This window comes from Lolium rigidum, chromosome 1, assembly GCF_022539505.1.
Source record: "Lolium rigidum isolate FL_2022 chromosome 1, APGP_CSIRO_Lrig_0.1, whole genome shotgun sequence".
Lineage (NCBI taxonomy): Eukaryota > Viridiplantae > Streptophyta > Magnoliopsida > Poales > Poaceae > Lolium > Lolium rigidum.
Window position 1 is genome coordinate 6,814,554 of NC_061508.1, and position 16,517 is coordinate 6,831,070.

At 43.2% G+C, this 16,517-nt stretch overlaps 1 protein-coding gene, 1 long non-coding RNA gene and 1 pseudogene across 8 annotated transcripts; all 3 read left to right on the forward strand.

Annotated features, from left to right (window-relative positions):
* The first annotated feature begins 1,453 nt into the window (after window positions 1–1,453).
* On the forward strand, window positions 1,454–6,919 carry LOC124666659. 4 transcript variants are annotated; one of them, XR_006990984.1, is made up of 6 exons: window positions 1,454–2,621; window positions 3,224–3,318; window positions 3,751–5,491; window positions 5,924–6,057; window positions 6,168–6,228; window positions 6,360–6,919. XR_006990984.1 is itself a non-coding variant. In XM_047203999.1 (3 exons), the coding sequence occupies exons 1-3, from the start codon at window positions 5,834–5,836 to the stop codon at window positions 6,531–6,533; spliced, it is 366 nt and encodes a 121-aa protein (XP_047059955.1). In that variant the 5' UTR covers window positions 5,767–5,833; the 3' UTR covers window positions 6,534–6,919. The 4 variants fall into 4 exon arrangements, 1 of the variants encoding a protein (XP_047059955.1); XR_006990981.1 differs by having other exon boundaries at window positions 1,454–1,735; window positions 2,538–2,621; window positions 3,224–5,491; XR_006990980.1 differs by having other exon boundaries at window positions 3,224–5,491.
* A 263-nt stretch (window positions 6,920–7,182) lies between these two features.
* On the forward strand, window positions 7,183–8,553 carry LOC124703540 (annotated as a pseudogene).
* A 2,652-nt stretch (window positions 8,554–11,205) lies between these two features.
* Window positions 11,206–15,849, forward strand: LOC124684858. Of its 4 annotated transcripts, none has more exons than XR_006997186.1 (4): window positions 11,206–11,637; window positions 11,727–13,209; window positions 14,672–14,877; window positions 15,460–15,849. It is a non-coding gene; the product is annotated as an uncharacterized LOC124684858 (long non-coding RNA). The 4 variants fall into 4 exon arrangements; XR_006997187.1 differs by having other exon boundaries at window positions 14,672–14,782; XR_006997188.1 differs by lacking the exon at window positions 15,460–15,849 and having other exon boundaries at window positions 11,727–11,909; window positions 13,146–13,209; window positions 14,672–15,412.
* Window positions 15,850–16,517: the final 668 nt, after the last annotated feature.

Consider the following 16,517-nt stretch of genomic DNA (forward strand, 5'->3'; position numbering starts at 1 on the left):
ATCCAGTTGCATCCCTTCGAGCACTACGTCCCTCCGTTGGCAGCAACGCCGCCAGCCCATGGTAGCAACAGTGCCCGCCGCTGCGAGCACCTCCAGCCGCTGCTCGAAGTAGCGACTCCCGACGCTCGTAGCATCGCAGCCGATGGCTGGCACACCATCGATGGTAGGGCGTTGAGGAGATGTTCATCAAAGCAGCCAACGCTGGAGGCTCCCTTCGATTTCCCGACGCACCTCCGTATCATGAGGTTGACGCGGAGAGATGGAGATGGAGGGATAGTGGGGGAGGGAGAGGATGAAAGGCGCCTACGCCTTCGCACGGCGCGAGGCCAACGAGGTCCACGATGGGCGGCGCATGGTAAATCGGTGGTGGCTGCGTTCTTTGGATGGGAGAGCATTGACGGAGAAGAAAGCATGAAGATTTGATTGGGGATGAACAAAGCGGATGGGGTGAGGTTTGATCAAGAGGATAAAGGTAGGGCAGGAAGCGGTGGAAGTGGGACAAGCTGTAACTGTCGTTTTAATTAACTAGGACAATACCCATGCTTGGCTACGGAGCAAGTATAGATGGATGGGGCACACCACCCTTGCACGTGCGCGTAACCGCACCGTGTCGCCAGCAAGCGGACGATGGAAGCGTTCCATCAGCCAGGGATCGTCACGCTTTCCCATTAACTAGTAAGTGTGCACGTGCTACACGCACGTTTTATATCAATGTAAAACTATTTATTTTGAATCTTAACTTTCTTTTAGTGAGTTTTCTTTTCGATCCCCTTAAATCTGTATCATGGCCACCAATGTGAGCGTGCATGTAACAAACGATCCGCACACATGACTTCACGTAAATTTCACGATCATGCAAACATATTACTTCCTCTGATTCATATTACTTGCCACTAAAATAGGTGTATCTACATTAGTTATAAAATAATTTTATTTCGAAAACAATTACTAAGGAACATTATTTGTTTTCTTATGATGGTTCCCTTTGAAGGTCCACCTATCCTTTTCCCCCATAATGTATCTATACCTGCACCGACTACACCCGGTGCCTCTTCGGTCATGGAATGGAGTAGAGATGGCTAAGATCTGTTGACTGCTATCATATTTATGAAAGAACCTCGTAGTTCACTAAAAATCTAAAGGTTTAATAATCTCATGAGTTGTTAGAAGTGGGTGTTTTGATGCGGAAAGTTCATATCAAATGCACCCAGGAGTTTGATATTTATGATTTTATCCATTGTGGTCATGGATGTAATAGGGTAGCACATGCCTTGGGTCGATGTGGTTCCTTCTTTTTTATCTGTTTTGGTTGCCAACGATATTGCCGAGCACCACGGTTAATAGAAATTTCGTCTTTTTTTAAAAAATAATTATCTAAAATCAATCGGCACTCCAAACTGGTACAGTGGATATGTTTCTCCCTTTTTCCCTGTCACACCTCACTCTCTCCCTCTCTATTTTCTGCCTTTTCCTCTCCACCCCGAGGCTTCTCTCATGTTCTTCCATGGAAAATAATTACTATCTTTTCACCCAAATTAGTCAGTCCACACTCAAATCCAGCATTTCCTCTCCCAAATCCGACGCTGGTAGAGGAATACCTATATATGAACTTTCGGTTTCTTCTCCACAGCTGCTCGAGCTCACAGTCAGCCATGGATGGAGCCCGCCATGGGATCGATTGTCTCCCCTTGCGAGATGGCGTGCCTGGACCGTTGGACGCGGTCTCCCCTGCAGTGTAGCTCCCCTCTTCCAGTCTAGTTCCTTCTCCTTCTCTTCCGTTTAGGTCTGTCCCCCACCACCGTGGTGCCACCCAGCGAGGTCTTGTGCCCCCTCTTCCCATCGCCTGGTCCCTAAGACTCACACTACATCTCGAGCTCGGCATTATTGCGGGTGACCCAGCGCTAAGCGCCGACGGAGGCAGAGACGCTGCCATGTCTCCACCGGATCCTCGGCCAAGGCACATTGGAGGGCTCCACGACGCCGTCCTTGTCCCACGGGACAAGCCGATGAATCGGAGAAAGCATCGAGTGGGCGCTGTTCCGGCCCGGGACCACCTAATTAGCACAATCCCAGCGGGCTGGTGCTGCCGCCACACGGACTCTCCAACAAGGAGTGCCGTCGCGTCCGTCGTTGGGTACCCCTGCGCGGCATACTTCTTAGGCGGAGAGGAATGTCAGATGCCCGTTAGGACATCTTGAGTGTATAAATTTACTAAGCTTTGTACATTCAAAGGGATGTATCCAATCCTCGATCAATAGATATATGTACTTCAGATATATGTTTGTTCTTATTATTTATTGGTTTTGTAGTTTATGTGCAACAATATGAATACTATTCCTGTTACATCTGATGATTGTTTTTCATCCAAATGTGAGTTTTGGACAGTTAGCTTTACGCCTGAAACAGTTTTCGTTAGTGTTTCCCAATCTTTTCTGTGAAACTATTAATCAAATTGGGTCTTCAAATGTCAGTATAAGTTAGCAGATTTGGACACTATGATTAATTCCTAGTCTGATGAAGCTACTATTCCAATGCAGGACAACCTGAGAAGGATCATTGGAGTGAAATAAAGGGAGGACAAGGGAAATATAAAGACAACAATAGATGTTTTATCCTGTTAGGTATGTCAAGTTGAAGTTATGTTCGAATTGGTTATAAATTGGATGGCAGCTATTGAATTCTTAAAAATAGGAAAACCGGATGCTATGCAAGGTAGGACCTATAGTTATGTATAGAATAATGTTGTTCTGAGACTGCTGGCAACATTTTATCTCTAAATGAACTTAAGACATTGCATGCTGCATTATTCTTGTTGCAACACAGATTAGTGCATGCCCAGCCTGTCGTGTACAAGGTGTTTATCATTTTTTGAATTTTTATTATGAAGAATATAGAGAAACTGGTCCAGTTCTTACTATCCTAAATTGTATGTCACTGTTGCAGTACTTGCAAATCACCCCACATCACCTGTCCTGATGTAAGCCATAGACCGGTTGCAGTAGCTGATTCTGTCCAGTTTTTACTGTCTTTTAATTATACTGCTCGTTCGAAGTAGCTGAGAAGGTCCTCTTTAATTCTTTAGTACAGCAAAAGCTTGTAGAAGGCCCATAGCGCAACTTTGAAGGCCTCTCAAATTTGTGCTTGCTCTGCTGCAGCTTTCGTTTGGTTAATCAACTAACCCACCAAGAAAAAGATATTGACATGGTTCTTATTCTTGTAACAGGAAGGGGGGTTTGATTTAAATGACATATATTGAACATTATTGCTATGGGTTTTCCTACGGATAATTTAAGCTCTGGTACTTTTGGATATGTTGAGGTAAGTGTTCTAAAGAGGCTGTAAAGTTTGCTTGTAGGTTGCTGCTTGGTATATGCACAGAAATATCCCAATTATAAAGAGATATGCCCACACAAGTGTCCAGTTCTTTTTTTATGTTAAAATTGGATAGTTTGTCCGGTTAATATTTTTGATTTGTCTTATCATTGTCGTGTGTCTATTTGAATTGCGGTATTCACGTATTTCGTTAATCAATCAATATGATTACTGGAATCCACCACTGCTACTTCCCTCATGCCTTGAGGGAAATATGTGTTGTGGTGGTCAATAGGGCCAACATACATGATAATGCCCGAGCCATATCTAAAAGATACAACATGTTATTAGATAAAATATTTAGTTGTCACCCAGTCAATATATTGTAGTCATGTATAAATATATGTTCATGTAAATTGAATACAATATGCTTGTTAGGTCTGTCACAGGGGCACACATACCAGATTGTGAAGATGATGCCCCCATTTCTTCGAGAGAAACATTATTGCATCTCACAAGATCATCAATGCCTGAACACCGAAAAACAATCTAGATGAGATTGCAGAGTATATTTTTTGTTGAATAAATAAAACATGATGGATGATATTATATTACCTGAAAATTGGGTGAGTGAACCTGTCCTTACAAAATTGTACTGGGCAATAAGAATAGTGTAGTTCCCCTGGTTTTGCTTGCATATGGTATGCATCATTTCTGTGCAACCAATCGAACATGGCTTCAGACACATGCTGTAAGTATATAACACAAAACCTTCAGTAGCCCTGTGAGGGTTGGCAGCTCGCTCGCGGGAAACCTGGTCGAAGCCCCTTCCCACCTCGCCTGCGACAGGTAATCCTCCTTGTCCCTGTTCTGCTCGATTCGCTGCTGTCCGATGCCACTGCCTTGACGCCGCCGATTCAGCTACAGACACACGCCTCGCGACTCCTCCTCCGCCTCCGCCACAGGCCCATGCCTCGGCGCCCTGCTCCCTCCGCTAACCCCACTCCTCAAAGTCGCCGCCACACCTCGCACACCCGGAGCATTGGTCTACGAAATGCTTCAGGAGAAGGCACGAAGATAATATACACTTTCAGAATGGAAGCTTTCTAATAGCATTTTTCGTTGCAAGCCAAAGCTTACACAACCTTAGTGAATTCTAAGCGCCATGGGCTGGCTATAAAGTTTGATAATCGAGGAACAAATGATGTGTGTACTTTTCTTTTCTTTCCTATTGGTATACTTCTGGACTCATAGCTTCTGAATTCCCCCTTTCACCGGTGGATGGTGGTGCTAGCAGATGGGGGATTGGTACATGCATAAATAGGACATAAGTGATAGGTTAAATGTTTATTCTTTAAATTGATAGTATTTGTTTTGATTCAAAATCTGGAGTTGGAGATTTTCAATTGCTTCATGTAGGTCTAGAATTTTTTTATTTATGTATAAATTTTGTTGATGAAGCCACATAGATTTTCTTCACTACCATAGCTCCAAGATTTCATGAGTATGTTTCATGGTTCATTTTTTTTGTTTCGGAAACATATTGGTTTTTTAATCTGGTTAAATAATTTCACTTCAATTCTACTGCAGTCTGACCAAATTTGCCAGAATTTTGCATTTGGCTTGAATCAGTACATCACTGGAATATAGTTGAATCAGTTTGTAGCTCGCAACTTAATTTCCATCACCCTCCTCTATGGTATATACGTATACTCACGTTTGTATGAATCTTTTTATATTATAGGGTCATGTCCACTGTTTATGCAAAATAGTTATGTCAGTATACCTTTTGTTCTTCTCGGGTTTTTTCTCTGGATGTACCAGTAACATCTAGAAATTGAAGCCTCTACGATGTTGCTTAGAGGCATGTGCACGCTACATCATTTTGTTGAATTGTGACAATGCACAAAAAGCTTCTTGTTTGACATTTCTATCTTGTGTTCACTTGCCTATTTGTGGGCTGAACATCATGTTTCTCAGGTCTCTATTGATTATTTCACTACAGACAATGCCATGATATTGTGTGTTTACCTGATTTACCTATTGCTTTTCAGATAATGTACCCACTCATTATTTGTTAGAGCATATAATGATACATGCCATCAATCATGACCAATGGAAAGGGCCAATTCGACAGTTTGTTGAAGTGGGTTAGCCAGCAATTTTTGATTAGTTTCAGGTATGCATGATCAGTATAATCCATGGAATGCAATGGCCCAGAACCAAATGTGGATGAGTATTAACTGATAAACTGTGTGGAACTTTGTGTAGTCGCATGTCTTTTTAGTGGCAGTTACTTTTTATTTCTACACATGATTATTTTCTCTGATTTTCTCATAGAATTTATCAATGCAAAGTGAGTTGTTGATTTCACAATTATGAAAAGAACCTTCCATGCTTACATTATTCACTTGACTTTGATTTCTGATGATCTAGAGAGGTGTAATCTTGGCAAAATGAAACCAGTTATCTCTGTTAAAGTATTTAAGACAGAGAGTGAAGTTGTAGAGCTTAGAAATGGATGACCCCCTGTGGGTTTCTTGGTTTCACAGTTGTGAAAATAACCTTCCATGCTTATATCATTAACTTGACTTCTCTACCATTTTTTCAGTTAAAGCTTGGCTGGGGTGTGATTTACAATGATCTAGAGAGGTGTGAGCGCATATAGATTCTACCATTTCTACATCTGTACACTATTGTCAACAAGGGGAGCCGATGTTTTGTTAGAACCAGCAGGGTTCTGGAGTATGTGAACAAGCCTCTCGACTGTCGTGTTTCTATTTTTTTCTGCAATTGATTATCTAGTAAACTGTGTATTGGGAGGACTTAGTGAATCTCTATATTATGGTTTTCAGGACAATTGTGTATCGTGGTGCATTGGGTGGCAGAGGAGCCAGGGAGTCACTATACATGGAGGTTAGAAAGATTTCCACTCTTCCGAGTCTGAACTTGCTTTCAAGATAGAATGACATTATTCAGGAAGAAAAAAATAATGAATCATTCAAGCAGAAAAAATAACTCACTACAGCTACGTTGCTCTTTGACAGTTTTGTTCCAGGGCAGGGCTGGAAGTACGGCCGGCGATGGTTGGACGCGATGGTGACCTGTGTCCTCGAGTCGGCGCAGCAACCAGGGCGAGGATGGCATGTGGACACCGGAGCCAGGGACAGCTCGCTTCGATGTGCCGGCGTGTCCTCGAGATGCCGCGGCCACAGGGTTGAGGACGGTGGACACCGGAGCCAAGGCAGCGTGCTTTGATGGTCCGAGGCCCGCGGTGTCCTCGAGATGCTGCGGCCACTGGGTCGAGGACGGTGGGCGCTAGAGCTAGGGCAGCGGGTGGCATGGTGCGGTGCTGATCAGCTGAGCGAGTTCGTGAGCGTGGTGTGGTGCGGCGTTGTCCGACTGGGAGCGAGATCGTGGGCATGTTGGCGGCGTTGATCTGCTGAGCGAGATCGTGGGCCTGTTGTGGAAGTTCCGATCGAGTTATTTGTGATGCGCGTGGGAAAATGAAAGCGGATTAGCCATGTACGTGTTGTCTGCCGCCCGTCAAACACGGAAAGGATATGAGGCGTTGGATATTTGGATTGTAGGGCTGAGATGTCTTGGATGGGACTCTCTGGGTCTTTTATTAGTAGTGGTGATGAAGCTCCGCTCCCCCGAGACCCATCAATCGAGAACCAAGCGCACACACAAAAAGAGGCCATAGTTCCATTTAAATAGCTCGGTCAGCCTCTTGTTCGGAAATCGCGAGAACCAAGCAAGCTACCACAAGTCTTTGAACTGGAGGCCACCGATATGATAGCTTCATCGAGCGGAGCGGAGACCAAATTAAGCATGTCGAGCAACGCCGACGCGACGATGACCAGCTGCCCGCCGCCGGCCATGGGGCAGCTCATCACGGTGCTGAGCATCGACGGCGGCGGCATCCGTGGACTTATCCCGTCCACCATCCTCGCCTGCTTGGAGTCCAAGCTCCAAGTACGTGCGTCCCTCCGAACCTAGATACCTAGACATGTTGATTGTGACGGGGTGCTTATACTTTTGAGGGGGGCAGGAGCTGGACGGGCCGGACGCGCGCATCGCGGACTACTTCGACGTGATCGCCGGGACGAGCACTGGCGCGCTGGTGGCGACGATGCTTGCGGCGCCGGACGAGAACAAGCGTCCTCTCTTCGCCGCCAAGGAGATCAACAAGTTCTACCTCGACAACGGGCCCAAGATCTTCCCGCAGAGGAGGTATGTATGTATGTATGGCTTTGCCTCTCTATCCATCGGCGACGTACTGTATATTGGCGCCTTTTTCTCGAAGAATAATCGATCCGTTGGTAATTATAGCTACGGGCTCCTGACTCCGGTGGCGAAATTTTTCGGCGCGGTGATGGGTCCCAAATACGACGGCAAGTTCCTGCAAGATAAGATCAAGAACCTCACCAACAACGTGAACATCGCCGACACTGTCACCACGACATCAAAGCCCTGCAGCCGGTCCTCTTCGACACGTCCGAGGCCAAGAATGAACAGCTCAAGAACGCCCACCTGTCGGACATCTGCATCAGCACGTCGGCGGCGCCCACCTACTTCCCCGCGCACTACTTCAAGACCTACGATCCCTTGGGCAAGATTCCCGAGCGTGAGTACAACCTCGTTGACGGTGGCGTGGCCGCCAACAACCCCACCATGGCTGCCATGTCCATGATCACCAAGGAGGTTCTACGCTGGAACCCCGACTTTACCCTCGGCAAGCCCGCCGATTACCGCAACTACCTCATCATCTCCATCGGCACCGGCTCGACCAAGGAGGCGGAGATGTATACCGCGCCGGACTGCGCCAAGTGGGGCCTCCTCCAGTGGCTCCACAATGGGAGCTTCACCCCGATCATCGACATGTTCTCCCACGCCAGTGCTGACATGGTCGACATCCACGCCGCGGTGCTCTTCAAGGCTCTCCGAGTTGAGAAGAACTATCTCCGCATCCAGGACGACTCACTCAGCGGGAACATCGCCTCGGTGGATATCGCCACCAAAGAAAACATGGAGGCGTTGATCGACATTGGTGACAATTTGCTCAAGAAAAAGGTGGCCAGGGTGAACGTTGACACAGGAAAGTACGAGTTCGTTGACGGCGAGGGAACCAATGAAGAGGCGCTCACACGCTTCGCCAAGAAGCTCTCCGAAGAACGCAAACTGCGGATGCGCAATCCACCCTTGGCTACCACTAGCAGACACTCGGAGCAGAGATGATGATCTAGCTGAGTTGTAACATTGTAATGTGAGTGACTGATTAGCTACTATGAACATTTGCTTGAATAATGACCGTTGGTAACATATCATACTAGTATAGATCGGGTTTTCTGAGTTCCATCATGACACATGGAAGGCCCTTTCCGTGTCTTGTACAGCACGATGTTAATTCCCTAAAATGCTGACCGTCTATCTAGGCACAGCCAGCCCCTAGGGCGAAAATATAGCACACGAAAAATAGATGAAGACCCTGTGTGACTTTTCACAAACGGTTTCGGAATAGACACTCGCATACGGTAATTATATTTAAATCATGTGTATGTAATTATCTACAGTTTTGTTACTTCTGGTGTTATTTTTCCTAATAGCTATCTCATACGCTTTTTGTACTACTTGGGTCGCGTGTAGGGTTTTTCCTCATATTTTTGTCTAAATTGGTTCAAAATTAATTTTCAAAAATATTGGGCGAGAAAGGTGCTATAATTTTCTACTAGCACTTAAGTAATTTGGGGAACTAAATAGTTATTAATAAGTAGTTCTTTTGCACACGTTATTTCCTCAAGTACTTGTGGATGACTGATGGAAGTGCACACCCTGTCTCATCTTTACTATCCCCATCTTATCTCTCTGGTTGACGGGCGACTAACTGAAGAAGCTGCCTCCTCGGCTTCATATCTGGTAGCCTGTCTGCAACACACAAGGTTAGTTACTACTGCTTTCTTTTCCGCTAGTATTAGGTCTTTTTTGCATGAAATAGCCTCAGGTATATTATTTGCCTCTCCTTATATGGTGTGCTTATATTTCTCAATTGTTGGCAAATATAACTAGAAATAAGTTTAGTTTTTCCAGTTCATGCTACCTCGGCACTTTGTTTGTTTAATTATGGTGATTGGTGTTATTTATGCTAAAGTAGATATATACATAGGGTATCACATTGCACACGATTACTAAGTAACGAATCATGTGTTATAATAGCAAACACATTTTATGACGCGCAATTATTTGCAAATATCACACATAGTTTCCCCCTCACACGTCGTGTGATTTGCTTAGTGGCCCGTCAGGACCCATTTCGTGGAAGCCTATTGTATAAAAGGGGACCAAGCATATCCAACAGACATCACGCTCCACAACAGCCCACTTGTGTGCTTACAAGCAATATACCAAAATGAGCACCTGGACGGAGCAAACATCGGCAAGGTGTTGCATCTCCGGTGCAATGTGCATCAACGTCAGCGACACACTGCATCTGCATCGTTACCTCCTGTTCGTATTCATATTATGTTGTGCATGATTTTTTATGTAAGTTAAACTTTAAGAACTTTGATAAAAATATAGATAATAATACTAAGATCTACTATACCAAATGCATATAATATTAAAATATATTTCATGAAAATTTTAAAAATAGTAATTTTCTGTATATGTACAAAGTTTGACCATGACCAAACTTTACAAAGTTTGACCAAAACCAAACTTTATATGCAACTTATTTTGAGCAGGAGGAACTATAATGCATTCACAAAAAAATATTGCTTCTTAAGTTTTCTTCAAACAGGGTTTAATATTGTAATTTATTAAAAGCTAATTGTAATATTTTTTTTTGTAATTCATAAGTTTTAGTTGGTGTGGTGCGTGTGAATCATACACGAGCATGGTTACACCGTTATGCCATGAGCCCATGATACCACTTTAAATGAAAAGATGCATAAAAATTCGGCTAGAAATAAATAGGATTTAGAATACACATGTTATATCTGAAAGACACGTGTTGCATGTAAACACTTACTGACACTGTCGCAGCTAAGTAGGGGCCTAACCGGGCTGTGGCTCGTCCTGGAATTTTGCTAACTCCAGCTCATTTCTACAAGCAGACCAGCAATGCAATGCAAAAAAAAGTCTAGATGCTTATTATTTCTCCTAGGCAAACACAGCCCTCGAGCAAGCCTACGAGACAATTTGCAAAACTGTTGAATGGCATGTCTTTTCTCAATTTTTAGCTAAGCTTGAAAACTTCTGATAATAATATATTACTATACTAAAAGGGAACAACTTCCTTTTTTTCTAGAATTTTGAGGTATGGTTAGAATTAATGTGGTGTTAACACGTTAGCAGTTTGGATGTTTTAATTTTGTTGGGTACTCTCTGTGTGCAGTTTTGATTTCCTCTAAGAATTTTTGGGAGGCTCAGAGTTCACATGCTGCCGCCATGTGGGCACTTTTATTTGTTTTCCTTCCATATGCATCTTTGGTGGGCTTTTTGAGGTGCCTTAGTCGTGTGTCTCTAGCGATGGCTTAGTTTAGATTGTTGTGCCAGTCAAAGCGGTGCCGCCTCCTTTCTGTCCCCTATTTCTTCTCTCTCAGTACCTCACGGCACCCCTCTCAAAGAAAGGAAAAAAAACTCACCACACCTACCGGAGCTCCTCGACCTGGGCGACAGGCGGCCGAAATGGCGAAATCCCGGCGAGGATGGACGGCCAACACTCGCGGAAGGTGGGGCCCGTCGCTGCTCACGAAGGATCCAGTCTGTTCTGGTCGGGGCCGACGGCGAAGGCCCGGAGAGCCGCCAGGTCGCAGGCGCGCCGCACCCTCCTTTCTCTCCCGAGTCGGCTTGCGGTGTGGCGGAGCTCCGCGTCCTCCAGGCCCTCCCGAGGCGGCTGAAAGCGTAGAGGACGACATCGGCGCACTCCTCTTCCTCTTGAGCTGGCGTGGTGCTCTGTCCCCAACCTCCGAATTTTCCAATTTACATACGAGTACGAGGGCAACGATGCAGCCACGAGGACGGGAAATCTCCATCCCCACCGGCTGGTCAGCAGTGTGAGCTCTCGACGGTCATCGACATCGTCGCCCCACTCGCTCCCGAGAAGGCTGGAAGCGCAGAGACGGACATCGGCGCACTCCTCCACCTCCAGCGATGCTCTTTCCGTAATATCCGGCTGGTGGTGAGGAGGAACCCAAACCTCCGGCAGGCGGCCGACAGCTGGAGGCGTCGGGCAGGCAAGGTGAGTTGGTGCACGTGCAGGAGCTCACGCCGGCCACAAGCCGTCGATGCGGCAGCGGGGACGGAGATCGAGCAAGATAAAAGGTAGGAGGCCAATCTAGCGTTCAATCTTGATCCCCTCTGCCCGGTAGGCAGTTGCTGATTCGGGTCTGTTTTTGTGGTTGTTGATGCAGTCTAAGGCAGCAGCCGTGACAAGTTTGATGTTGACGCGCTGGATCCATGGCCACGGTGGAGTGGTCGACGCAAGTTTGATGGCTGCGCTGGATGCGGGAGGAGCCATGGTAGCAACAGTGTACTCTACGGAGGGCGCTAGATGTGGTGCGTTTGGCTCTAGGAGGAGAAGTGATCCAGGAAAGGTTGGACTACAATTCGTGCTCCCTTCCTCTTCCATCTCTCCCTCTCTCTGATTTTTATTTATTTGTTTAGAGCATGTTCATGTACTGTCTGATACTGCTGGTTTTGCAATGGAAATTTCCCTCTATAAGCTCCTTCGTTTTACATTCTCATGTTTCTCAGCTAGATCACTAAGCACGATAGTGTGATATCAGTTGTATTATGTCCACATTAGCTTTTTAAACTCTACACAATCACTCAACACTACTGTCAAACTGACAGATAACCAGACATGCATTGTGAAACTAAACAATTTAGTTTGGAATTCTGCTATCATGTGGCAGCCCATTATCCTACTCCACGCAGATTTCTGTAGAGTTTGATTTGTTCATTTGATTGCCACGGTCATCGTAGGTTCATATGTCATCGTGCACTGCAGCGGCCGAAGCACAGCTGAATGTGCATTGTTAGGCATATCACATACCAGTTATCTAACTGCAAATTGGTGTATAGGTAAAAGGTACATGCACCCATCCACAGTAGGAGCAAATCATATGGTGTTGAACTGTTTTGTTTTCATGAGTTTCTATTGATTATGCATCTGATGGAAAATTGTGCTTTGAAATATTCAGATGTACAATATGGTTTCAACTGAATCCTTCCATTTCCATACCTAAAAATATAGGGCACAAATCTGTAGGTCGACCTCAATGAATATGTCGAAAATCATGGATTTGTATTATGTTGTTAATAGGGACATTTCATATGATGGGGTGATCAATGGACTGCACTTCAAACTATTGGTGTATTTTGCCAAAGCTGAGCCCATCTGATTTTCGTTTATATCCAGTATAGCACCAAGAGAGTGGCATATTTGGAGCCTGAGAACACAAGATATTACAAGTTATTTCTACTCTCCCAAGTCCCAAATCCTCTGTTCGAGCTGAATCTTATTACAAATAATTGAAAGAAAATATGGTTTTACATGCTCTGACTATCTTAGTCTCGATGGGTACCTAACTTGTTCATCTGTAGTCTTACAGTGCACATACTAGAGCACAAAATATCTGAGTTGTATATTTAGAATCTACGTGGCCAACCACTATAAATGTAATTATTTTTTACATTTATTACTTGTGGCCGCCTATTTTAATTATTTTAGTGACTATCGCCTGGGTTGCAATATTTTTTAGCATCTATTGTACATGCCATGTATAAGCTGTTGCCGAATCCGTGAAGAGGCACATACTTTTTTGCAGGGATCTTACATATGCACTACTTGTGAGCAAAGATTTGATTGGCCGGTTTCCTTCATCATTCGAGGTATGTAGTGTGTCAGTCAAATGCTTACCTACTCTTTATGCAAATATTCTCTCAAATAGCTGTTCCCAAATATTTTCTACATTCGAATTTGATATAACAATTATCTTTGAGGTTGTCATGTAATATTTTTCAGTTTTCATCACGCATAATTGCCAATTTTCCTTAGTACTTAACAATATGGTGGTCACTGCTGAATACTTACAAGCTTTTTAGGTGCTAGCTATGGGCCCAAATCTTGAATAAAAAAAATGTCCAGGAAGATGAATGTGCAACCTAATTTTGGCCTACTAATGAAAAAAAATCCGTTGGGGGGCCTTTTTTCAGTATAAGCAGTATGATACATTAAACTATAATCAAGGCCATCATTTATTTACATGTGTTTGACCATGCTGAAATCAATGTTCTTTTTTATTTTAAGGTTTCCAATGTTTTTCTTCTTTCTTAAGTAGAAACTGCAGTTGTATGACCAGATCACTAGGATAGGTACTGTACATATTGGTTTAGTTTGTAATAGCATTGATGTATGCTGGTGAGTATCCATGCATATTTAACATAGTTGGTACCTGGGATATACACAGTTGCAGAAGTGGTATTCTTATCATGTAGTTATGTTGCCATTGAGTACCATATTACCAATTTATTGTTGGTCAACGCATGTTTTAATTTACATCCTCAAATGAATATGGGTTGTAAAATTATTTTAGTAGTTGTTCAAAGGAAAGTGGCAAATGTTTCGTCGTCAACGCAATTATATCTGATGGTTTAGCCCAGCCTTCAAAAACCATATTGGTAAAGCCCACAAGGGGGTTTTGATTGATTTGGACTTACAGTATAAGTTGCATGTCCTACGATTGGATTGATAGTGTGAGCAGTTGGTCCTCCTTTCACTTACCATGGTCTCTACAATGATTTAGTAAGTGCGTTATTCCTGATTCTAATCCCCAACTTCTCATGCTTATGTGTTTCTAGAACGCTTTCGCCCTGTACATTAGGTTATGCATTGTTCCTGGTACTATGTCCAGGAGCCATTATTTAGGTTCTTTTTGACAAAAAAAATTCATATGTAGTAATCAAGAGTATTTTCTTCCAGTCCTCTCTGTGTGTGTGGATTGTATGTGTGCTTAACAGTAGCAAAAAGAATAATAAAGAAAAAAAAATGTGAGCAAACAGAGTTAACCTTAAGGTACCACTTCACCTTTTCTTCCACAATATTGGGCAAACAGAGTTAACTTTCTGGCACCACTTCAGCGTTTTGACCAAATACATATATTTGTCACAAAGATTCTGGTTGCTGAGGTGAGATTTCCAAGCACTTTATTTTCTTATTTTCACTTCCGCTATTGTTGAAAGAGAGGAATAGTTAGGTTTTTCCAATATCAAATGGATACCTTTTTTTCCTTTTGCTCAATTTTTATTCTTTCCTTGTATAAATAACCTAATGGAAAATGATTACTTCTCATAGGTGTGGATTCTTTATGGCAAAAAAAGTACTAGCATATGTAGCTCAGAATGGAGGGGGATCTACATCTACCACGGTGGTCCAATTTTGCTGAGGCGAAAGGTGTGACTACAGGTGACATTCTGACCTTCACATACATCGCCAACTCTATGAAGAATGTACCCCATCTTTGGCAACAACGGGTGTGAAAGAGAGATCAGCCACATTGAGTAAGCCGCTTCGTGGAAGCACTGTTAGTATAATAATTAGCCATCATCGAGCTATTTGCTTTTATTCTCGCTTTTGCTGCCCCAGTCACACTATTTTTCTGATCACCTATTTGTTAGCATGACGTTCTTAATTGTTTAAATTATATATCATCGGACTGCAGTGACACTACTAAGCACCCTAATTATTTTAATAAGGCTGTATTGACCTATTGTGTTCATTATATGGATTACCTGCCGTGTGCCTCTGTGTCTTCAATAATAATTTCATCTTTACATAATGTATTTATGATTCTTTCGCTCTATCAGAGAGTACACACCGCAGAGCACTTACAGAGGGTGCTTAAAATGGCAGTTATGGCAACCTATAAGAGCCGCACTTAAAAGTTAAGCGTCTGACACAAACTAAAGCATCGGTGCCTAAAAAACGAAGGTGTCAACAATAAAGTAAAGCAATTCAAAGAAGTAAGGAAGCGGAGAGATACAAAAGGAGAGAATGAAGATAGATATGTCGAAACTTTTTGTTGTTGTTCTTGGATCCAGATCCGTTTCTTTTCTTAATGCCTTTTTTCTTATAAATTGCAGATCCAGTTCTTCTTAATTTACTATTTATTCCATGTCACCTCCCACCAGCAAGAGAAGTCCACCCTATATGGAGAGTATGGCGCATACAGAGCTATGGAGAAAACAAATGCTACTGCAATTTCAATTTCCTGGGCTAGCTTGCCTCCTGAAACCTGAATTGCTCTGAGATTTGGTTGAAAGATTTGGCTTTCCCAATGGTCTTTGGTTGGTTTTTCAGTACTCTTGGATTTTATTAGTAATGTTGGCGCAATACAAATATTAGATTTCTATAGTGAAGTGCGGCATACTCACAATCTAGCTATAAATTGATATTTATTTTGTATATGTGAATACAGGTATTGCACCTATTTGAGTTTGGGTATTTCGTCTAGATGGAACAATTGGTTTTGGTTGTTGTAGATATTTGAGTTTGAGTATGCAGTTCTACTGATGAAAATCCAGTCATTTCGCACTACCAGAAATCACTATCACTCAGCTAGACATGGCGCGGCGTGCCGCCGCGCCCATCCTTGCTAGTAAAAATCTAATGTGCTTACTAGTCTTCTGCAAGATGATTGGGCCTTTCTGATTCGCATGCACAAAAGCCTGAAAAAGACAGTACTAGCGACTTAGCGTGATTTGCAGGAATAAAAAATGTTTAGGCAGCAAAGAAAAACGAAGGAGTTCTAACAAGGACGAGTTGGAGGAATATTCAAATCGGACCCCACTTCATGTCTTAAATGACGTTTCCAATGTAAAGAAAATCTGAAAACAATTTGACATATTTCTAAATGTTTATGGACATTGGATAAGTTTTCAAGCGGATATATTTTTTTCTCCAAAATAAGTGCAAATGATTTATGCAGGAAAAATTGTAAGAATCAAAATTCCCTGTAAATCCTCTATTTTTTTGAAAAACTAAGTAGAAATAAAAGAAGGACCAGTTTTTTTTTAAGGAACTTGCGAGCACCTTACTGAATCAAAATATCATAGTAGTGTACCCTTAATGACCTCAGGAGCAACACCATTTTAGGAAGAACTAAAAGACCAAGACGTCTTTGATTTGCAGTCTCGTACAA